Source organism: Chelmon rostratus, chromosome 8, assembly GCF_017976325.1.
Source record: "Chelmon rostratus isolate fCheRos1 chromosome 8, fCheRos1.pri, whole genome shotgun sequence".
Lineage (NCBI taxonomy): Eukaryota > Metazoa > Chordata > Actinopteri > Chaetodontiformes > Chaetodontidae > Chelmon > Chelmon rostratus.
Window position 1 is genome coordinate 10,565,726 of NC_055665.1, and position 22,990 is coordinate 10,588,715.

At 40.4% G+C, this 22,990-nt stretch overlaps 2 protein-coding genes across 5 annotated transcripts; one reads left to right on the forward strand and one right to left on the reverse strand.

The window, feature by feature from the left end:
- The first annotated feature begins 868 nt into the window (after window positions 1-868).
- On the forward strand, window positions 869-3,387 carry LOC121610146 (C-type lectin domain family 4 member E-like). Its single transcript, XM_041942111.1, has 5 exons — window positions 869-960; window positions 1,049-1,243; window positions 1,387-1,541; window positions 1,646-1,767; window positions 3,120-3,387. Exons 1-5 carry the CDS (start codon window positions 939-941, stop codon window positions 3,280-3,282), a joined length of 657 nt encoding a protein of 218 aa, XP_041798045.1. The 5' UTR covers window positions 869-938; the 3' UTR covers window positions 3,283-3,387.
- On the reverse strand, window positions 3,033-21,983 carry cd4-1 (CD4-1 molecule). Of its 4 annotated transcripts, XM_041941999.1 has the most exons (14): window positions 21,950-21,983; window positions 12,685-12,802; window positions 12,444-12,474; window positions 11,830-11,873; window positions 9,576-9,676; window positions 8,047-8,125; window positions 7,800-7,952; window positions 7,515-7,658; window positions 6,908-7,141; window positions 6,436-6,813; window positions 4,600-4,857; window positions 4,351-4,451; window positions 4,193-4,236; window positions 3,033-3,989 (listed from the first exon to the last, which is right to left on the reverse strand). In XM_041941999.1, the coding sequence occupies exons 6-14, from the start codon at window positions 8,102-8,104 to the stop codon at window positions 3,959-3,961; spliced, it is 1,401 nt and encodes a 466-aa protein (XP_041797933.1). In that variant the 5' UTR covers window positions 8,105-8,125; window positions 9,576-9,676; window positions 11,830-11,873; window positions 12,444-12,474; window positions 12,685-12,802; window positions 21,950-21,983; the 3' UTR covers window positions 3,033-3,958. The 4 variants fall into 4 exon arrangements, with proteins under 4 accessions (XP_041797933.1, XP_041797932.1, XP_041797934.1 ...); XM_041941998.1 differs by lacking the exon at window positions 11,830-11,873; XM_041942000.1 differs by lacking the exons at window positions 11,830-11,873; window positions 12,444-12,474 and having other exon boundaries at window positions 4,193-4,233.
- Between the last annotated feature and the right edge of the window lie 1,007 nt (window positions 21,984-22,990).

Genomic DNA, 22,990 nt, shown 5'->3' on the forward strand with positions numbered 1-22,990 from the left:
TGACTGATGATACAGCAAATAATGTGGGCGTTTGAGTCAGCACAGGAGAAAAGAGCATGTACAAATAGGTGGGGGAAAAAACAGGAAGTACCTTTGACTACCCGACATTAATTGGAAAAAAAAAAGTAATTGGAACTGCGACAAGGTTATGATGGGAAAGCAACTGGGAGCTGTGTGTATGTTGTTCAGAAAGAAGGACTAAGCTCTGAATCAGAAAGTACACATTTTTAGATAATGGGAATTTGTGGTAATGTGCAACCACAAATTTTAGCCCAGTAAGTCACTGAAATGGACACGCAGATAAACACTAAATACTCCTCCTCTACTTTAATTAGTTTGGTTTGAATAACAAAACCTCATGAAGTAGAAGAGCTGACAATTGCTCTGGGAATAAAGTGCCAAGAAGAAAATAATAAATGGGACATATACCAAAAAAAATGTCGACAGTCTGTTGGAGCAACAGCGTGGGCATCTGGTGTGTGTGAGTGCGTGTGGTGTAGAGGTGATATTGTTGCAGCTGCTCTACTAACGAAGAGAATACAAATAACCTCCAACACACACACACACACACTGTGCAAATCAGTGCTGAGTCATGCTTTTCAGGCCGCCATCTTTGCCAGTTTAAAAAAAAAAAGAAGAAGACAGAGAGGGACCTTTGATCGTGTAACGGTAAATAATGCCCAACCTGCATGCCAGAGCTCCATCATCAAATGTTTATCTAATCCAATATGGCAGGCCGTCAATGGTTTGGCTACAAGATATTGCACCATCTGAGTTTACATGCTTTGATGATCGTGCACACTCCAATCTGTCTGGTTGATTTGTGCAATCTGTACTTTCCGTCCCCTTCTCTTTGGTACACAAACTGCAGTATAAAACACCCAGAGAGCAGAAGGAGCAAGTCAAAGTTTGGGATATTCTACCAGCCGGCAGACACCATGAACCTCATCCAAAGCAAAGGTGAGACCGCCTATACAGTGTGCACAAAGGATGTCTGCGGGTCTGTTTGCATGCCCCCTAATGTTGTATCTGCTATCTGTCTCTTCAGGCGCCCTGGGATTCAGAGGCCACGCCATCCTCTGTGTTCTTGTCGGCCTGTTGTTTTCTGAAGCCTCCTCTCGTCCTGGAGACAGTCCAGAGGAAGAGGTAGCCTTACTAAAGCTGAAGCTAGACCTTCTGTCGATTAAGTACAGAGACTTGTGTAAGCAGTACTCCAACATGGCCCACAACTACTCAGCTCCAGGTACTTTCCTCTTCCAGCAGATGGACGATAATTCATCATGTGTTTATATACATTATTGTGTTCTGTACTCTTCTGTAAGCCGTCTGCAAACTTTACTTTTCCTTAGTTAATCAGGTTTGTTTAACACATGCACTCTCCCACAGTGATCAGCTGCTCCACTGAGTGTCCCGACAAGTGGCTTCATGTAGGGGACCAGTGCTTCTTCCTCGCCACTGACAAGTGGGACTGGTCAAAGAGTGCAGAGAAGTGTAAAGAGATTGGCAGCCATCTTGCCATCTTGACCACCAGAGAGCAGCATGTAAGTGTTTGTGAATAATATATATATGCATATCATTTTGTCTGTATTTGAATGTATTTGTTAATTGACGAAGGTCAATACATTTGGGTGAAATACATTTTTAGGAAGCGGTGGAAAAAGAAGGCAAGAGGATTGGAGGGATATACACACACTACTGGATCGGACTGACTGACGCTGAGAGTGAAGGAAACTGGACATGGGTGGACAAGTCAGAACTTAACAACGCGTATGTATGCGATGACTGAAATTTAAACAATCTTGACATAATAAGACAATATCCTGTAAGTACTATACTTACTACCACATAAGCAGGTACATGCACGTCCATGCATTCAAATTCAAGCACCCTACAAAGGTTCAATGATTAAAAATATTGCATGACTCTGCGACTGCAACACCTATATGGCCTCAGTTTGCAGGATATACAGACTTATAGTGAAGACCTGTGATGTTGCCCTCATGTCATTTATCTGCGTCTAACATGCTGTAAAGATAGCATGCAGTGTCACTCCTACACGAGATTTAGCTTGTGCATATTCACATTAGAGGACAGCATTATAACAGGTTGCAATTTTGGAAACACCTGAAAACCAGCCAGACATGAGGATCAAAATTAGTGAATGTAACTTTGACAGGTTCACTGAGTTTGCCAAGACCTTCAGGAATGTTTCCAGTGTGTGAGTCGACCTTGTTGAGCAGATGTAGTGTAAAGCAGAAACGTCTGGGCTTATTCTTGTCTGTGTGTGTTTGCACATAACAGACCTTGGCTGTTTCCAACAGTGACTGGCCACTGTCAACACCCCTGCCGCTTGTCAATAATACTCTGAGACTAACCCACGCTAACGGCTCTGCAGGCACGGCAGAGCCAAATGCAGAATGCTAAAAGCAGCTGAATGCTAGAATCAGTGGTGACATGGCAATGTTTAGTAGATATAATGTTTACCATGTTCACATATCAACTGTTTGCAATTCGGCACTAAAGTACAGCTGATTCTGATGGGGATGTGATTAGTTTTGCAGGTATTTAGTACTGGACAAACAGTGCAGACATTAGTACAATCCATCCAATAAATCATTTCACACAAAACCTCATGGTGGCACTAGGGGACAAGTCAGCGGGTTAGAGAGCCAAGGATTCATCCTCTGGGGACCCTAAATGTCTTACTTTCATAGCAATTCATCCCATGGTTGTTGAGACCAAAGTGTTGATAAACAGACTAACATCGCCCTCCCTAGAACCACATTGCTATATGGACAAAAAATTTGGCTAGGAAATGTGTGTTGACAAATTTTGTGCCTGGACAAATAGGGATTAGTCCTGCATAATATCATATAAGTCCTGACTGAACACTGGGCAGCTTGCACAGACACACAGCATGCTTTGCATCAATCATTACCCCTGCACACTTGCCACTGAGATGTAGTGGAGTAGAGGTACAAATGTACTTATTTACATTCCACCACTGCATAAGAATTACATTTTATTGTGCACAAAGTTAAGAATCTAGCTTCACTGAGATAGTCACACACACACATACACACAAACACTGATTTTTTTTATGCCTGGTCACTCTGTAGATTTTGGAGCGTGACGCCATCAGAGCCAGACAACAACCAGACCGGTGGGGCGGAGGGAGAGGACTGCGCCGTGGTGGACAGCTACACTCACAGCTGGTACGATGTGCCCTGTTCCTTCACGTATCCCCGAATCTGTCAGATGGACGCCACCCCGCTTGTGTGAGCCCCACCGCACTGCTGCAGGACCACCATTCAATTATGTCATATATTGACTGTTTATTGAAAAAATTCAGTGGCAAATCTACAAATAAACAATTCTCTGACAAAAGAGTCCTATTTTGATTTAAGTAAAGAAGAATCCTAATTTATCTGTTTGGTATCAACATTTGATTTTTTTTACAAAGAACATATTTGTAAGGATTTACTGTATAAACGCAAGTAACCAAGCCTTTCAAAGCAGTATCACAGAACATCATAAAAATATATTACATATTATTACAAAAGGACAAATCTGAAAACAATGTGAACGAAAGAGAGTACAACACAAACAATGAGCAACAGTAATAACCACAAACAATAAAGTTAAAGTGATTAAATGGAACATCAGTATATAGTATATAGAGCAATCCTGTAAAATAGAAAAGTCCCTAAGAAATCAATTTTAGAAATTCCAAATATAAAAACAATCCAAACTGGCTGATATGTACACCTGTAAAATACATTTCTGTGATAACACAGTTTTTAAGAATGACTGAACTTTGTTTTAAACTTTCAGAGCCTCATCTAACACACCTAACAGAGGTTCATAGCGCAGAAAGATACGACTGAAAAATCCATGTCATCTGGACAGAAATTCAATTGGTTGCGATGTCCTCTTGAAGGTGTCTTTCTGGGTGATATTATGTTCTGTAGAATCCTTTGGGCTTGGGGCTGAAACACAAAATCACAGGTTTCTGTTTGAGTCGTGGAAGGAGACACACAGCAGCTAAAAGCTAATTGAAGATGTTTATCTTCTTAAAGTTTGTATCTTCATAAAACACCCTATGGCGAAAAGACATTCAGATTTCAGTGCTGATGAGTGTGAATGTGTGTTTGGAGCCATTTCATCGGTCCAGGAAATGGGTGGTACGCACTTTTTGCATTGGCAGAGTCGATGCCTGAGGTGTCTCATCTTCTGCTAATGTCAGCCACAGGGAGAGAGAGAAATACAGAGGAAGAGAGATAGCTCTTAATGCCATGCTAATAATCCAGTGTGATCTAACAAGAAGGAATAGGGATGATTTAACTGTACTTGTCTGCGCCGGCAGAGGACGAGAGCGAGGATGAGGAGGAGGGCTACGATGGCTGTGACGCTGCATATGATCACCAGCATCCACACAGTCGTCTTGGGTTCTGCATACAACAGAGACAGAGAGTCATCAAACTGTGTACAGTACAGAGAACACATCATGTAAAACCAAGTTTCTGTTGTAAAGAAGACTGCGGCCACAAGGTCATGCCCTGTCACACTTCCTGCCCCTCTCTCACTTCCTGCACTCACCGATCTTCAGCGTTATCACAGCCGACGTCAGTCGTGTGTTGTTCTGCCACAGCTCACACCTCCACTTCCCGCCATCTCCTGTACCCACTTCCGGGATGGCGAGGTGTGCAGGGTGATGGTCAGAGAGCAGAGACGGCTGGGACGATCGTGTAGGCGGGAACCACTTCACCCGCAGCTCGGACGGCAGCGGACGGCCGATGCTGCAGCTCAGGTTGACCTGCTGGCCAGAAATTAAGTCTGTCCCTGCAGAGGAGATGACTGCATGGTGAGAGAATGGGAGAAGGGGAGAAAGAAAGAACAAAGATATAAGAAATATATTCATCACAACAAAGATGCATGAGAACATTTTCCATTTTTTGACAGGCTGGGAAAGCCTTGTGCAGTAAACTAACAAAACCTCTCCGTTCCTCTGCATTTACTATCTGAATCCAACTGAGCCTTTGGCTTCTGTTGCTGCGGCGTGCCAGCAAGACTTGCCAAATGCAAAAAAACAGAAAAATAAAACGGAAACACAGCATTTCAAGACAGCATCAATATCAAAACTGCACAACAAAAATGAAGAAATGTATGCTCAAAGCAGCATCAGTCAGTTATGGTAACTGACTAATGCTGCTTTGAAGCTGAAACTGTGAGTCAACCATTCGACAAGCCGATGGACAGAAAATCAGTCTGCAACTATTCTGATAGTTGATTAATCATTCAAATCATTTTAAAAACAAAAACTGCCAAATGTTCTCTGCCTTCAGCCCTTGAAATGTGAATACTTGCTCCTCCCCTGAAACTGCTACTATAATGAACTGAACATCTTTGCTGGTAGGTCGACATTCCCGCTGTCCCTAAACAGCTTATGGACAATATCGATCAATTGAGAACAAAACTTGCAAATGAAGACAATCATAAGCTGCAGCCCTAAATAAAGTTATACAGGTACAATCCAGATATCAATGCATTTGACCAGTTAGTATTTTGTACAAAATGTAGCTTGGTGGATAACTGGGATTGGTTGTCAGGCATCATTATATAAATTCAAATTTAAAAGCCAAAATGTATAACCGCATTCCCTGAAACCTAATAGACCAGGACCAGGCCTGCAACTGGGCAACCACGTCCTATGATTCCGTGCATGCTTTACATCCAACAACAAACTAACACTAATCAAACACTCCTTTTTGCAACCTTTCATCTTTCATAACCAGTATACAACATTCACTTACAGCATCATATTTAATAAACAGGCAGTCTTTTAAATACATGCTCAGTGAAATTTAGTCTGGTGGAAGGTGGTGGTTATTCCAGTGGGGCGAAGCTGGAGAGCAACACAAAAATTGCAGAGGGACTACACCCCTGCCTTGAATTATTCCATCAGATCGGTGGACTTTTTCCTTTTCAGTGTCCTCGGTCAAATAATAGTTTGGGTAAAGATGATAAATCTTAGTTTTACAACGTGAATCCTCAGAACACAAAGACCAATTAAAATTCATTGCGTTATCACACTCTTCTGGCAGAGGGAAAGCTCGTTATACTCTATTAAAACAAGCGGAGCTAGACAAGTGTATTAGCCACTGAATTAGACCCATGTCACACCAGGGACACTTCCAAATAAACTCTGCAGCGGAGAGATGAAAACACTTGCACGGAGCAGAAGCAGAGAGGTGGCAAAGAGACGACTTTCTCCAACTTGTTATGCATGACAATTAGGAAGGACCAAAGAAAACGGACATCAAAAAGATAAATGAGGACAGTACGATAACTAAAGAACAGGGAAACAAAAATTCATATGACAGATGTGAGTGCGACACAGGCTGTGCTTGTGCAAAGCAATTAGTTTTGACTTACTTTGCAGCACATTTACGTGCACAGTCCTGCTCAGAGTTACACCGTTTTTAAATTTCAGGGTGCACGTATAGTCTCCTCCATCTTCCTCATTCCCTTGCTTTCTGGTCAAAGACAGATTTCCTTTCATGGTGTTTTGCACAGGATTCAGTCCTCTGTCTTGGTCTGCCTCCCAGGTCGGTTTTTCCTCCAGAGAAAGGGAGTAGAGCCTCTGAGGATCACCAGAATTGAGAGTCGAGCCTGGGAGGAAGTCCCAGTGAACTTGCTGGATGCCCTTAGATTTGATTTTTTCCCAGGGGATGTGGGAGGGATAGGAGCAGGGGATGGTGAGAGGCGAGGATTTAGACGTATACTGAGTACGTGAAGGAGGTGGTAAGAGGTCTAAACAAGAAAGAAAAAAGAAATAATGGTGAACTTATCTTCAGGGTGAGAGTACACAGCTGGAATGTATACATGTGCCTACACCGTAACTCACAGATAACCATAACGGAGACTTCGGCTTTGCTCTCTCTTCCATCATCTGTCACGACACAAGTCCACTGGCCGTTGTGCTGGCCTGTGGCACTCAGTGTGAGTCGTCCTTGGTTGCTTTTCAGTTTCTCTTTCTGGGGATTCAGCCAGTGTATCTGTGGCTTCTTGGGACTCTCTACACTGCACGTCAGAGATAGAGATTCGTCGAGCAGCACGGGATTGGGTGGGTTCATATTCACTAGAACAGAAAGGAGGGTAAAGAAGGCCGAACGAAAGTGATGAAAATTATTGAAAGGTTGTTTTTTTTTTTTTTTTATGTTGTCGATAATTCAGTACTTTGGCTTCAATTTGGCTCAACTCAAAGTTTAACAAACAGAAATGCTGCTGCAGTTATGTAGAAACCTCCCAAAATGTCAACAAATGTCAAGAAACATCAAAATAGCACTTAATTTGAACAACATATTGCATAAAAACATGCACTAGATTTAACCAAAATATGTCTGCCTATAGATAATGTTGACATCTACTTAAATTAGTTTTGTACGAAGTATAATAGCTATTATACGTGTGGCATGACTGAACTCATCATGTCACCTTATTTTGATCCTTACCGTTGAGTTTGAGTACTTTATATATGCGGCTGCCCACGACTGTGTCACGACCCTTAATCAGTTTACAGACAAAAGTACCGAAGTGTTGGAAGTTTTTGATGATCAGTGTGTCGTCAGACAAGGACAACGTATTGTTCCAATTATCTGCAAGGCAAATGGTTGTTATTGTTTAGAGTAGCTTTATTTGCAAATTTTACTTTGCATTTTGTCTAATTATAATTTAGACCTGTTTCATTTGTTGATGGTGAAAACATGTCATTATATCTGTGAATATGCACTGTTCACCTTTGTTGAACCCGGTTGCGCCAAAGGTATTCCGCCATGCAAGTTCAAGGTTACCAAAATACCAGTATAAATAATAAATTTTTGATTGAGGGTCCACTGGAGGCTTAAAGGAAACTGTGTCTCCCAGCTGAGCATATATCACCTCCTCTGCCCCTAGGAGAGTGAGAAGGACGTTATGTGTTGTTGCACAAAACCAAACTGTCTCCAAGTCAAAATAAATGAATCATCTGCATTCAGAGCATCCTACCTGTTGTTGACAAGAGCACAGGAATGAGGATGAGGACGGATTGAATTAAGTTCTTCATCTCAGTGGCACGTCTGGAAAACTGTGAATTTAGAAAAATACAGGTTTCATATTTATATAAATTCTGTATGATGATAATAAACTTTATTTGTATGTGTAACAACTTTCGTGCAATGCAGCTCAAAGTGCTTTACATTAAAATTGTATTACAAAAATGTGATAAAACTATTGATCAAATGTTAAAATTAGAATTGATTCTGAAAGAAATAGAGTTAGTGTAAAGATGCTAAAATGGGTGTAATCTTTCTTTTACTTCTTTTAGTTAGACTGCAGGCAGTTGCATTTTTTAAAAGCTGAAGTCTATTCAATGATCTCTTGCGTAGCAAAAGTGCACTGCAATCGTCAATCGGGGCCAAAGCATAAATCAATTTCTGTGTGTTGGAACATGTTAGATGAGGTTGAACCTTTGCTGCATTTCTAGGGTTAGGGGAGAAATGTGGTCAGTGAGCTTTCTTAAATTCAAGTTATGATCTTCAATGACGCCTTAAGTCTTTGTCTCTCATTGAACTTGTTTTGCAGGTGAGCTGGAATTTTAAGACCCCTTCTTTTTTTTTATTTACTCAGCTCCAATAACTAAAATTCCTGTTTTATCTCATTTAATATCAAATAATTGTTAGTCATCCAAGGTATAGTAATCTTTAAGAAGTCCAATATTTAGTCGTTTAAACTGTAAAAAAAAAAAAATACAATTGTGTGTCGTCGGCGTACCAATGAAATTTCATACTATGTGGTTGTATAATTTGGCCAAGTAGGAACGTGTTCAGTGGGAAAAGGAGTGGACCAGGTATAGAGCCCTGTGGAACACCAGCACTTTTTCTGAGGATATTAAAGACATTTGCCAAAGCAGTTTCTGTGCTATTACCACTCGGCAAGCTATTTAGCTTCATACACAATGCTGCTTTCTCTTTGGATTTTGCTGATCAAAGATTGTTATTGAAATTATTCATAATGAATGGATTAAGATTGTCTTCCTGAAGGAGAGATCTCACTAACGCAGTCTTAAACATGTGTATTCTACAAGTCCGAGTTAAAAACCCTGCGTTGAATGTGAACCTCAAACTAAGATTAATTTTTGGTTGCTCTATATTTCTAAAATAGTTTATTTCTGTATTTATTTTAGAGCCTGTTCAGTAGTGATATTGTTGAAGACTGCATTATATTACATTTTTCTTGACAATCTGTCTGCAAAAATTAAGGGGACAGAATATTAGAAGCACTCGTCGGTCTATGGAAATGCAGTCTGGCACTAACGCTAACAACACTGCAACACAGAGTTGAACCAACACCTCAGTGACTTGTTGCTCTTCTTGAACTGGATTGCATTAGATTGTACAGGAGAGCCTAATAAACTGAATTGTGGGCAGAAAAAGTTGCATTAGACGACTTGATGTAAAAAGTTATTGGAAAATTGTATTTAAAGAATATTTGAAAAATATTACTTTAACATATTAATGTTGTAGAGACGTTCTTACGTTATCATATGATTCTGTATGTTTCTCAGATTCTGCTGCAAGGGGAAATCACTCCGCAGGAAGCAAAGAGGGGTTTGTGGTGGTCTCAGATTTGAAGAGATCTGAAAAGATGAAAGACAAAGAGTTGAGTGAGTTGAGAGTAGGCGGCCTGTGGTGGGTTTTGGATGAGAAGAAACAGACAAATGTTGGAGGGTAGAGACACAGAGCGTATGCTGCCTTGTGGTGGGCCTTGATTTAGTTAAGGTGCAGATTCTTATCCCAGTCCTCCCCCTGTGCCTCTCACACCCCCTCTCTTCCTCCCCTGTTCCACGAAAGACGGATCCCTCCACGCTTATAAAGAGAGAAAAAAAGACACCACAGCACCGGCAGCACACCTAGACTGTGGTTTAAGGTAGATGTCACTCTCTTCTCTCTCCCTGTCTTATCTCTCTTTCTCTTTGCTTCTCTACAGTGTATACAGTATGTCAGGACTGAGCACAAAAAGTCTTTTCAAAGACTTTTATCGCTGCTTTTATTCATTGTTGATCTGATCTAATCCTGATATAGGTTTTGTTTCAGATCTGTTTTTTGAATGAAATCTCTATGATCAAATTTAAATCACGAATGAGCAAATGCATTTTCAAAGGATCATGAATGTATCCTCAGAGATCAGTCAATATCCCATGATAAAGATAAAGCGGTTGGGTCTTACAACTTTGAGCCGCGTTTAAGGCCAAAAATGAGCGCAAGAGACTAAGATCAGAGAATTATTAGTCAAGATTTTATTTTTCATTGTGATCAAATAAAATCTCACATCAAAATCAGAGCAGCTTCTGGTTTTTTTGAGTATTTGTCGTCACCTTAACTGAAATTACGACAACTGACCAAACAATATAGAATGGCAACAAGAAAAAAGTTGGGGTGCTGCGTAAAATGTAAATAAAAACAGAATGCAATCATTTGCAAACAAAATGTGTTTCCTGACAACAGTTTTACAAAGTGTTCCTGAGCCCATGTAGTAACATCCTCTATACAATCATGTGTTCACAAAGTGGTGAACCTCGCTCCATCCTTGCTTGTGAACGACTGAGCCTTTCCAGGATGATCCTTTTATACCCAATCATGATACTATCACCTGTTACCAATCAACCTGATTACCTGTGGAATGATCCAAACAGGTGTTTTTGGAGCGTTCCACAACTTTCCCAGTCTGTTGTTGCTCCTGTCCCAACTTGTTTGAACATGTTGCTGCATTAAATTCAGAATAAGCAGATATTTACAAAAATCAGTGAAGCTGATGAGGTGAAACATTAAATGTATTGTCTTTGTACTGTTTTCAACCGAGTATTGTGTATATGTTAAAAAGGATCAGCAAGTTCTGTTTTATTTTTGTTTAACACACTTTTTTGCAATCAGGTATAAGCTAATAAATAGGAAAATAATAGTCAAATTGAGTTACATTTGTAATATATTTAGATCATTTGTTGTACTCATTTACTTTCACCAATGTATTCTTCCCTCTTACGCTATTACAGCAACACAGCAACAGTGCTTATCAGGCCTGTACTGGATTTTGACAAATATTTCTGTGGTATAAAAATATCAATATTTGAACACCCTGGTGGTCCAGGGGTCGAGGCGCCATGTGTGATGTCTCCGCGGTGCTTGCAGCCATAGACTTTTATCGCGTATAATTCCTAATATCTCTCCCCCCTCGTTTCCTGTCATCTCTACACCGACCCAAATATCCATCGGCAGTCTGTTCCCAAATGATGCAAAATGTCCTGTGAAAATGAGTTATTGGCCTAAAAGTATCAAGGTAAATATCAAGATAAATATATCAAATTTATAAAGGTCATAAAACTCTTTTTATACTAATCTCAACACTAAAAAATTCTATTTGTGCTTTTAAAATGTCATCATCTTCCATCTGGTTCCTGACACTTAAAACATAAGAAAGTTAAGGTGCCTGGTTGTCAAATAGACCTCAAGAGACGCAGCATTAAACATTAAAGTCTGAGGTGATGTGTGTCAAGGAGAAACGTCTCACAAAAAATGATTTATTGTTGTTTCCAGTGTATCTATAAAAGACCCAAGAAGTGTAAACATGTCAAAATGCTCTATAATTCAAATCTGCCAGTTGAGATTTGATAGAAAATAAATACCGTTGCATTATTTATTAGCACCGAGATCAGAGTTGGTAAGAAAATAAGTAAAAGGTGAGACGAGAGACAGAGGGAAATTGATGATAAACAGACGTTCAGAGCCCTCGCACCTGTGGAGCTAGAACCCAGAAACCAAGACGAGCGTACGAGTCGTCTGGATGGAGCCTCAACAACAAGCAGAGGTGGAGGCGGGAGGGGAGGGTGAAGGTCAAACACAGTGGGGGAGGTGAAGGAGGGGAGGAGGGAGCAGAAAAAGAAGAGAGAAAACACAGGACAGGCAGGATTACAGTAGAATTTACTGACTGAAATGTATTTAAATCATTATTTGGTGCTGTATTTAACATCATCTTACTTTTTAAAATGTATTTCTCAATGAATCACAAATAGAGTTTATTCAGTTTAAGCAGGAAACAAAATTATGCCAAAATTAGAGTGACTGTTATTAATTTCCAGCAGTAATCTCAATGAGATTTTAAATTTATTTTAAAAGGTCCATGTAAAAAAAACACACTAATATAAGAACTTAAAAAATTTCATGAATTTATGAATTTTACCTTCATAATTTGTAAATTGTATAGCGGGCAACTGCCTTTTCTTTAACTACATGTGAATTTCAGCAAACCATGAATCTCGAAAGACGAAATCCAACAAATGCAACCGAAAAACATGGCGTAAAATCTATTTTATCTGTTTAATATTTGGGTTGTGTTTAAAGGGTACGTACGTGGTTTAGATTTATACGTCCCGTCTTGCACCTGTAATCACATGAACATATAAAACTCACTGTGACATTTCCGCCCCACTGGTCCTGCTGAGGTTTTACAGGTTCATGATCCAAAACCAGTATCAGGCATGAGAAAACATCTGACGCAGATATTTGGTGTATGCAGCAGTAATTAGTTTTTAAACATACACATTTTGAAGTATATTTAGCTTTAATTGAAAACAAATGACAATATACTCACTGCTGAGTGCCAAGTGTCCCTCTGTGTTCAGTGATCTGGAGTCAGGTGAAAATGTTGAATATTTATCAAACAAGCCTTCTTTTTAAGTGCCGTTGCACCTCCCTCACCGATGATTGGTCTGGAAACAAAGCACACAGTCCTCGATCAAACCCAGAATCAGAACAATGACCTTTGATTGGCTGTTACAGAGGAAGAGGGCACAATCTCATCCCTGTGCTGCTTTTTTAATGTTAAAACAGTCTGAACTCATTGCCTAATGTGATGTTTAGGACAAAAATGCCTAATAACATTAGATAAAAAGACAAATCATTTGGGCAGCGTAATGGTGCCATATTTTAATCAGCAAATTATAACTTACTCGTGATTTTCTTTTTTTTCCTGTTTTTTACTTTTTAATCTGCCCAATAGATAAACAAACAAACAACTAATCTTAATTGGCTAAAATTGCTATTTGAGTGCTGCCTGATAACATGCGTCCCCAAATTTATGAAGGGTCTCGCTGGACTCATTATCTATCTTTAGCACGCTCTAAGTAGCACATGGGTGGCTTACGGCCTAATTTATTATAATTGCTCAGTTGATTTTCCCCTGGTCATTTAATTGTACTGATTTAGATCCATAATTAGTGTATCGGAATTCGAGCCATGAACTGCTGGACCAATCTCCACGAAAGCATTTGATAAATGCAAATTAAAAATGCACCATATCCTAAAAACAAACAGTCGGAGAAAGTGCGTAAGAAGAAGAAACTGTGGCGCTGCGACGACTGTGCAGAGCAGATGTGATCATCATCTGCTGAAATAAATATAACAACATAACACAACCGTCAGCGTTTTTCATCCTCTGTAACATCACCTGGTTGCAGCTCCAACACCAGTCCCTGCGTTCATTTTTACACACTGCCCTACCATCAGTCTGGACTTCACTTTTCATGAAAGCTGCATCACGTCTTTAAGTTCACAACAAGATAAATGGATGTTAAAATGGTATCGAGTCTGAAGGGCGATTTGTCTTTCAGCTGACGAACAAAAAGTCCTTGTTGGCTGAGAAACCTGATCTCTGTCTGGTCAAAATAGCTTAACTGCTTTTGCAAATGTAAAAATAATGAATATCAACCAAATAAATGCAAATATTAACAAAAATTTGGCACCTTTATTTTTTTCCTTCGCTGTTTGATAACCCGCCTGTACCTGCTTGTTTCAGCGCTTCATTGACGATATATCACACTGCTTTTAGACCGCACTAAAGTTTATGTACGTCATTTTAAACACATTTCCCTGCATTTCATGTTCGAATCTTTTGTAGTAAAAAAGAATGTGACTGGAATTTAAACAAAGGTCTGGGAATTTTAACAAAATCCTCATCCCGCATGTTTGTGAACGAAAGTCCCGCCAAACAGTCCGCGCAGGTTGAAGAGACGAAGAGTTTCCACTGAATGTTTTCATCTAATTCTTGTTTTCCGTTCTGATCAATGCTGAAATAGTGTTCTGTGATGATTTACAGGCTGATCAGAATTAATGGAGCAGATGACAGCAGTCTGGGGATTTAACAATGGAAAGAGCAGGTTTCATGTGTGTGACGACCAACATTTGTCCCTAAATAAATTAATACTAACTAAATATAGTCTTGTGTAGAGTTGGTTTTGGTGGACCATGAGCCCAATGAGGAATGAGTGTTCCTCTTTTGTTTGTAAGAAAAGATGAGCTTTTTGTTAGCTTCACACAAATATACATTATGGTGTCTTTCAATGTAAAACCAGCGTTTCATGTCACATTTCACTGCTGTCAGTTCTGCAGGATAAACTTCAGATTACACACTGCACGACACAGTAATTCTTGCACCACTTACTGGTTAAATGTACACCTGTGCGGGAGCCAAGCATCTGCTTGTGCTCATCTCCACTCCTAACCTGCTGTAGCGTCGCATCTGCACTCAGTACATCGCTAATAAAACATCTGTGCCCCTCCGCTTGATCTCCAACAGCTTATTGTGACCCTTACTGAGGCAATACACACAGCTGCAACTACAAGACTGTTACTGCGAAGCTACATCTGCGTTGAGTTTGTATTATCGAAGGAGTTAATACTGGGAAGCAAACCTCCTCTAATAAACATTTCTATGTTTCAAACCAATTGCAGGGTTTGGCACTTTCTGGAAAGGTAAAGGAAACTACAATGGCAGCCACAGTTGACATTATTTTTGTTTGTTTCTCTTCAGCAAACCTTGATCACTTGAAAATCTGCTCATTAATGCTCAAAACCCCGAAAGAAAGTTTTGCAAAACAAGGCACTTTTGTTGGATTGCAGGCTTCAGTGGGCCAGAAGCAGACAGGGCAAAGTAATTAAAATACAGATAGCTTGAAGATGATGTGCTGAATCTCCTCTTCTGCCGCAATAAAATGTTACTTTTTAGGCATTACGACAAAACAGAGCTTCTTCTCCGTACGTTAATGAGGTGATCTGTCGCACTCGTCCCAAGCTGACAGCTACAGGGATCAGTCAAGGGACCAGAAGTGCAAAAGCACACTGCCGAGGTGGTTTAGCGACATGAACCCACAACAAGGACAAAAAAACATCTCGCACACGTCTCATGTGTCTCTCTGAGGTTTGTCTGCCTGCCTCTGTACTGCCTTCATGAAGGGCTCACACCTGCTTCTGTTCCCTCTGAGTCTGAAATGAAACAAGCCTTTTGTTTGCTCCGTAGAATAGACAGTTCAACTCATGGCTACCACACAGAAGCATGTCTAGGCCTGGCGTTAATGGATGTTCTCTTACAGAACATCAGGAAGTGAATCCGTCACAGAGACCGGGTCCAAATTTGACAGGTTTTTGTCGCTCGGTGGATGGCATGGCTATTTTTTGAGCTGTGATTTTGATGGAAAACACCTGAAAGTGAGGACTCCCTCATTAGTCACACACCTAACGAGGGCGTGTGTACCACATCGTGTCATTACTGAAAGAGAAAAAGACAAAAAGTGTGGGCCACAAGCAAGAATGAAGGGTGATTCACTTTTTCACATGCATGTCCTCTGTCCTCATCCCCCATTCTCTCCTACAAAGGGTTTCCCTCGCCATGCAATCGCCAAATTGTGTCTCTGACTCTTTTTGAGTTTGTTTTATTTCGAGTAAGACGAATGATTTAACCGAGGCAGGTCGCCGAAACGCTGGAGGAAGTCTGAAGCCCTGCGAGGACGGGAAAGTGCAGTCTGCGACTGCTCTTATGTTTCAGATACAAACAAAATGTCAGTGGAAAAGAGGTTAAGAATGAGAAACAATTGACATTCAGTGCTCAATGACTGAAAGCAGTTCGTCTGTTATGAGGGGAACTTCATTCAAGCTACTTTGAAACCTCGCAGTTGTGAAACAATAGATGAAGACAGATCTCTCCCACTCACCAGAAGTTCTTCTTGTGCGCTACTGTATTGTTTGTAGGCTGCTGCATAATCGTTGCATCAGAATGGAAAAAAATAGATTCTTCTGTCGTCTAATATGTTCCAGGTAGCTCAGATTTCAACGCAAACAGGGCTGGAATAGGTTGTAAATGTCAAGTCATGTTTGTGTGTTATTCCTAATGAATGCAAACTGAGCAGAATGGTTTATGTCATAGGAAAACTGCATCATGGTTCAACAGGACATCGTTCATGTTAAAGCAAACTGTTACTGTAAATCCGTCATTAACATAAAGCTGATGTGCTGAGGTTGAGTTGAACGGTGACGTTGGTTATACCATGGAAACATTGCTTTTCAGTCCCACAGCGCCTACATGCATGTGTGCAGTACATATTTCTGCAGCACTGCGTTCCTGGAAATAATCAATTTGACCAAATCTTGCGTCCAAATTACTGTCAGAAGTACAGCTGCCCGTGGAGGGTGGAGGTAGTTGAACGGAGTCACAGACTCAAAATGCTGATTAAAAAGCAAACCCTGTGATCAGCTTTACACCATCTCTCAGCAAAGCAGCTTTCCTGCAAACTCCCTCCAATAAAAATCAGATTTCAACGTCATCTATAAAGGTTTCTTTGCTGAAGCACCACAGCACATTCAGGCTTCATATATGTACATTTAGCACTGTATTATGCTGCATAATGTTGAGCTCTAAAACGAACCTAAATGCGCAAGATTTGACGTTATGAAGCATTTGCTTGAAGCAGCAGTGCTACGTTTTCCGTCAATCTTTGCACTGTCAACTCAAACAAAGGTAATAAAAAAAACCAAAGTGTATTTTCTCAGAGTAGCATTTGTTTTACTTCTTCACTTGAAGTAAAAAGGTGGAACATTCACAGCAGAGTGGTTGACAAAATCCATTCGAGTTTGTTACGCTACGTTCTGGGAAGGCCAGTCTGTAAGCATCCTGTAAGTGGCTACAGTTTGTCTGCAGATGTAATTAACTCCACAGCACAAAAACGGCTTTACTACATCACTCAAGTTACTTCAACATTCACGAATCAGGAATCGAATTAGTCTTTATTGTCAGGTCCGTGTCTCACAGTACAAGGATACTCTGTGGCACGTAAATGGTAGAAAACACACAGCATTCAGCAGCAGTGCTACCACAGGGAGTTACAGTGTGTTTCCAATGGTAGCAGACGAACCATCAGCTGCTTAGTAAATCCTGCATTCGAAAACCTACTCACATGAAGGCATATAAGTATCATCATTAAATTTTAGATGAGGTGTCAGAGCCTGTCAGTGTTTTATCACGATACAGCACATGATGTTTTTAATATCACTGCTGCATTAATGTGTACGTTGCATTTTACTGCTGTAGATGTTAAAGGCTGAGCTAATTTTACCGACTTTATAGACTGCTGGCTAGTTTAATCTGCAGCAATGCGTCATATTCTACAAGATCTTCATATGTTTGTAGCGTCGCTGCTCTGCGAGAACCACGCATCTCTAAAGACGGCAACTTTTCAGCCTGTTTTCTGCTTTGCGATGGTGCTTTTTCCAGCAAACCAGGAGGGGATTTTTTGGTTGTTTATTTAAAATAAGAAGTCGGAGAATTTCCTCGGAAAATACTAATTCAAAATTGCCAAATTTGGAGATACGTGGTTTTTACTGGACAGGAAGGGTATGAAAATTGTCATGAAAAGTAACTCGTAACTACAGCAATATTTACCACAGTAGGAGTATAAAGTTGCAAAAAGTTGCCTTGAATTTGCACTTAAGTGCCACACTACATTCCACCACTGTGTATTACACCTCACTGTTTAACGGACAGGTGCTGTCATCTTCCTCATCTACCTGTCATCTTCCTCATCTGCCTGTCATCTACCTCACAGTAAGAGCTTCAGCATTATGTTTCATTTCCTGGCTCGGTGCACTTTACCTTTGGCCTACTGGGAACCGTCCTCTTGTTTAGCAGGTTAACATTAAAGCTGCAAAGCTCACACACATTAGCAACACTGCTGGAGCGTCATCGCCTTGTCAACAAATGCAGCGACAAACAAGATAGGTAGAATTTCAAGCTGCTGAAACACTGACTCCACTCTTCAGAATCAACACTGATGACTGAAACCTGCGCGACCTGAGGGGAGTTTACAGAATGGGAAATCACCCGAATCAGATGATCATTTTAAAATGAAGGATTGTGGATTGTTTAAAAGTCATGAAGTGTGCAGCTCACACCTGCAGTTGGAGCAGTTTGGAGTCCTGTTAGCTGCCTCCTGAAAACTCACATGTCAACAAATGCTGCTGATTGACCTTCAGCATTGTGTTTGCCACACTGCTAATGTGTACCAGTTGTTAACGTGGCTTTGTGTTACTCCTGTTAATGTTCACAGTAAATAAACTGTATAGACTGTACGTCATTATTTTCTCAGGTACTGGAAACGACATCCTCTGACATGAACTTGGCTCCTGATGTTTTGCACTGATGGAAGTACAACCCCAATGGAAATACAAGAGGGAGGGATGTACGCTGGTTCAGAAATATCAGTTTCACTTTGCATGAGTGTGTGTGTGAGTGCTCATTTGTGTAAGACAGACAATGAGAAAGAGAACTGAGTAATAGCCATGAAAAGGGAATCCTATTGTCTCATATGAAAACACCCCCAGTGCAGCAAAGATGTTTTCATAGAGTACAGAGTTAGGGAAACACAGCTTGGTGATCGCCTACAGAAAAGACAAAGAATACACATCGAACCTCTAAATATGAACACTGACACACTCCTCGCCGCTCAGAGAGGACACATGACTTTTTGTCTTTCACTGTGTATGAAGTAGTCAACACCTTAAGTTACACATTTTTCATTACTTTGCCTCCGTACTCCAGCACATGACTGAGATTAAAGTGCTGACTTCCAGCTTCATCTGTGTTTGAGAATGTTATTGGGCGGGCTGTGCAGAACTCACAGCCGTTTGTGTGCGGTCCCCTGAATTCTGGGACAGCACAGCAGCACAATGGTCTTAAACAGTAGTTTACTATGGCCAGACATGATGTTATAGACTAGCCAAGTCAGTCACTTGAGGTCAAGCTGGTGGTAAAAGCCCTAAAAACAAGCAGGGCATGAAGATCGCGGCAGCACAGGTCTGGCAGATCATTGCCAGGTAAGATACTAAATGCCTGCTGCTGTTCTGTTGGTCACAAAGCATTCATTGACTGCAAACCCGCAACCACATATTGTTTTTTTAAAAGGTAATTTGTTCACTAAAATTGTGTTGGGGCGTCACTTTGGCATCAACTTTAGATTCTCGTTGTTTAATTTCAAATAAAAATGTGCCGCAGCGACTAGCCGACACAGCAAAAACGTATCGCTGACCTTCAACTTGTGCGGCATCGTCGTCCCGTAAGAAATCTTGAGCAAGATTGTTTGGAACAAACGGTCACAGCTTTAAATGTGCACACAAAAGAAAACTGTCTTCTGTAATGACAGCACAATATTACATAATTCAGGCCTGCTGAGGTGGCTCCTTCTAAACTAATGGATGTTTCGACTACATCCAGCTGCAGTGAACGCAGCACGGACTAACACGTTAGAAGTTATCTGCGGCCATTAACGCTATTAAACAATTAGCATTAATGCACCTTGGTAACAACTGTGAAGCACATTTGCTTATATTGCATTATATGCATCAACCATATTTTCAGTTCAATTCAGTTCAAAGTACTTCATCCGTCCCTCAGTGGGCAATCCAAGGCAGGTGGACACACAGCAACACAAGTGCACACACACGAAAACAATCCAAATATACAAAATGTGTTAACGTGAAGAAAGCACTTTAAATATAAAGGGTTAATGGCAGCAGTCAATCCATCGTTGGCCTGCATCACAAATGAACATTATGCCAAAATGTACAAAATGTGAACGTGCACTCATCAGTCAACTGGTCATCATTTTAACCCCTTATATGGCTAAACTGGTCATCTCTCGTACCGCGTCTGTTCACAAGGCTTCTGGATTTATTATAGAGGCAGAGGTACGCCTGTGTCAGCACCATAAACAGTAAATGTACTTCTCTAGCCGTGTTACATCAGCCATTTCGTTGTGTCCTGAACAGTGTTCAAACTGATAGGATTTTTAGTATTTCCTGTGTTTATGGTCCTAAAGTAAAAAGAGTAAATCATGTGCGTCATATGTTATAATATAGTTTATACACAGACTATTTTGTTATACTTGGGACCAAATTTTTAGGCTCCCTCTGTGACTGAACTACAGTATCAGTTCGCAGTGTTGCTTTTAAAACACTTCATACGAGCTCACCGTTCATTTGTTTTATTTCAGATTCAGACCAGATGTGACAGCATTTGGCAGCTTGTTACGGAACGTTTGAAACACGAACTGACAGACACAAACCCAACACGAGCCCGAGATCTGTTTCAAAGCTTCACTTTTTCTCCACGTTTCTTTCGCGTTTGATTCTTTAAAAGCAGAAATATGTGATGTGTTGAATTTTTCAGTCACTTTACATCCATATGCGCCGTATGCAACATGAGATACGTGGACTGCAGCAAGCACGCATATGTTATGCCACAGTTGGCTGTATGCCGCTGTCCTTAACGCATTACTGAAAGCCCACTGCTGGTATACTTAACAGATAACGAGCAATGCAATTAACCTGTAAAGGGTCAGTTCTGGCATACTGCAAGTCTCATTCGACACATAGAAAATATTTTACAGACATGATTAGTGCCCTAAAATACATAAACAAAACCCATTCTAAAGACTGTTTCTCTGTTTCAAGTGAAACACTGACAGACATTATGTGAAAACTTAGAAAAGTTCAATAATCGCTCTTTGAATATCTTTTAACGTGTACAGAGTAATTCTTCCAAACAGAAACACTCAGCGTGTCAGTAAGTTATTTTCAAGTGTGTCTGAACAACAGTGAATGAATTTAAAATATTGTTAAAAATAATTGGAGGGTAAAATCATCCCTTAGGCTGCAGCTTGCAGGCCTTGAAGCTGTGGTCCTTACCAACACCTGCTTAACAGAAACAAGCTATCGATTGAACCCTCACAGTCTCCAGGGTTTAGTACTTTTTACATTCAGGGACAGATTTGCTCCATAAGAACACGGTTAGTTTGAGCACCACTTGTGTGTAGCGCCCCATCGATGCTAACGATTGTGAAATCAACAAAACGTTGACGTCTGTTATTGCACAAGTTTTGATCGTCACACTTCAAGAAAATGAGGGACAGACAATTCTATTTTAGGAATTCCTGATTTGAGATTTTGAAATACTTCTCAGATTTGTCATCAGAAACATCATAACACAAAGTTCAGTCAAACCTGAGCCCCATAGAGGTCAAATGCATAGATCGAGACTGATGCATTATCATTATTATTATTATTAAAGGCTAAAACAGAGAGCAAATCTTTCAGTGCTGCTTAACTTGATGCATTTTTTCTGTATTTTTATCAGCTAAATATCACAATGCATCCACATATTCTGCCTTATCTTCTTCTTCTTCAGTTGTGTAAGTTTTTTAGGCAAAAAACAAGCAAGACAGACAAAACCAGACCACGGCCAAGACAAATCAACCAGTGTGTGGAACGAGACGAAGAGGTTTAAAAATGTGGCCTCGGACGAGACCAGATTTGAGCGCTACAGTCTTGCCCTTGGTGCCCCTTAGCTTCTGTTTACGAGAGTGGATCTCCGGCACCGTCGTTTGTCAGTATTCATAGAAACAAATTATGCCCTCATACGCAGACGTACTGCTATCTTGACGTATGTATGTTCCCTCTGTAAGAATATCCCTTAAATCAGCTTCTAACAAGTAGAATCATGAGCATACATACACAGTATGTTTAGCAGTACTCACATGTGATGTTCTCAGTGCAGCGATGAGTTCAGCTCTGACATTTGGTAGACTGGAGGCACTGCAGGTGTCGCTTTTACACACACACACACACACACACACACACACACACACACACACATACACACAGAGAGAGAGAGGAAGTCAGACACCACTATGATCCCATCATTGCTGTTATGTGCTGAATGAATTACATAGAATAGGATGACACACATACATATGCACAAACACACACACACACCCAGCATGTAGTCCATGTTGAAGTATTGTATAGTAGACTTTGTGAATTTCTTAGCTCATATGAGACATCAGCTATATTTTCACTCTTAAATACAAATGAATATGTACTCTGTGTGTGCACTCTATGTATTTATGCATGTATTGTCTGCATGCCGTTGGTGGTCTTGTGTTACTGTGTTTAACAGGTGTTGACTGTGTGTTTCATTACATGCAGCGCTGCTCTGGTGTCAAGACCTGCTTTGTCCTGCACCAGTTGTGGGGAATACAGAGCTTCTGTACCGAAGCAGGCACAGTTTAAAGCGTATTATGGCACAAAGAGTCAAGACAATGTTTAAATTAGGTTGAACAAGGTAAAGACAAGAATCCTTTACAGTTTTATTATTTCAAACCCCCTTTTAGATTCTTATGTTGGCATTTTCCCCCTTGAAATATCAATTCAATCAGTTATTATCTATCCATAAAGTAGTATGTATCACTACTGTTGGAGTCTGCCTTTCCTGCACCATTTCAAAATGACCTAAATGCGGAGGGGAGTCACAGGAAACGATGAATATTCATCTTTACTGTTTGTGATTTTATCTCTTTTATAGAAGACTCCCTGTTTTGTTATATGAGGATGGAAATAATTGCACAAATCCTGCAGTTTTGGGCATCCTTATAGTTTATTGACTCAGGGAAAAAAGACATACATTTTCAATAGACTTCCGTAATTTTTTCATTTACAACCTACAGAAATAAAGGCAGAGTACACATAAACATCAAAAACACAGAAACAAATGAAAAATGTTCTCAGGCTGTGAGACT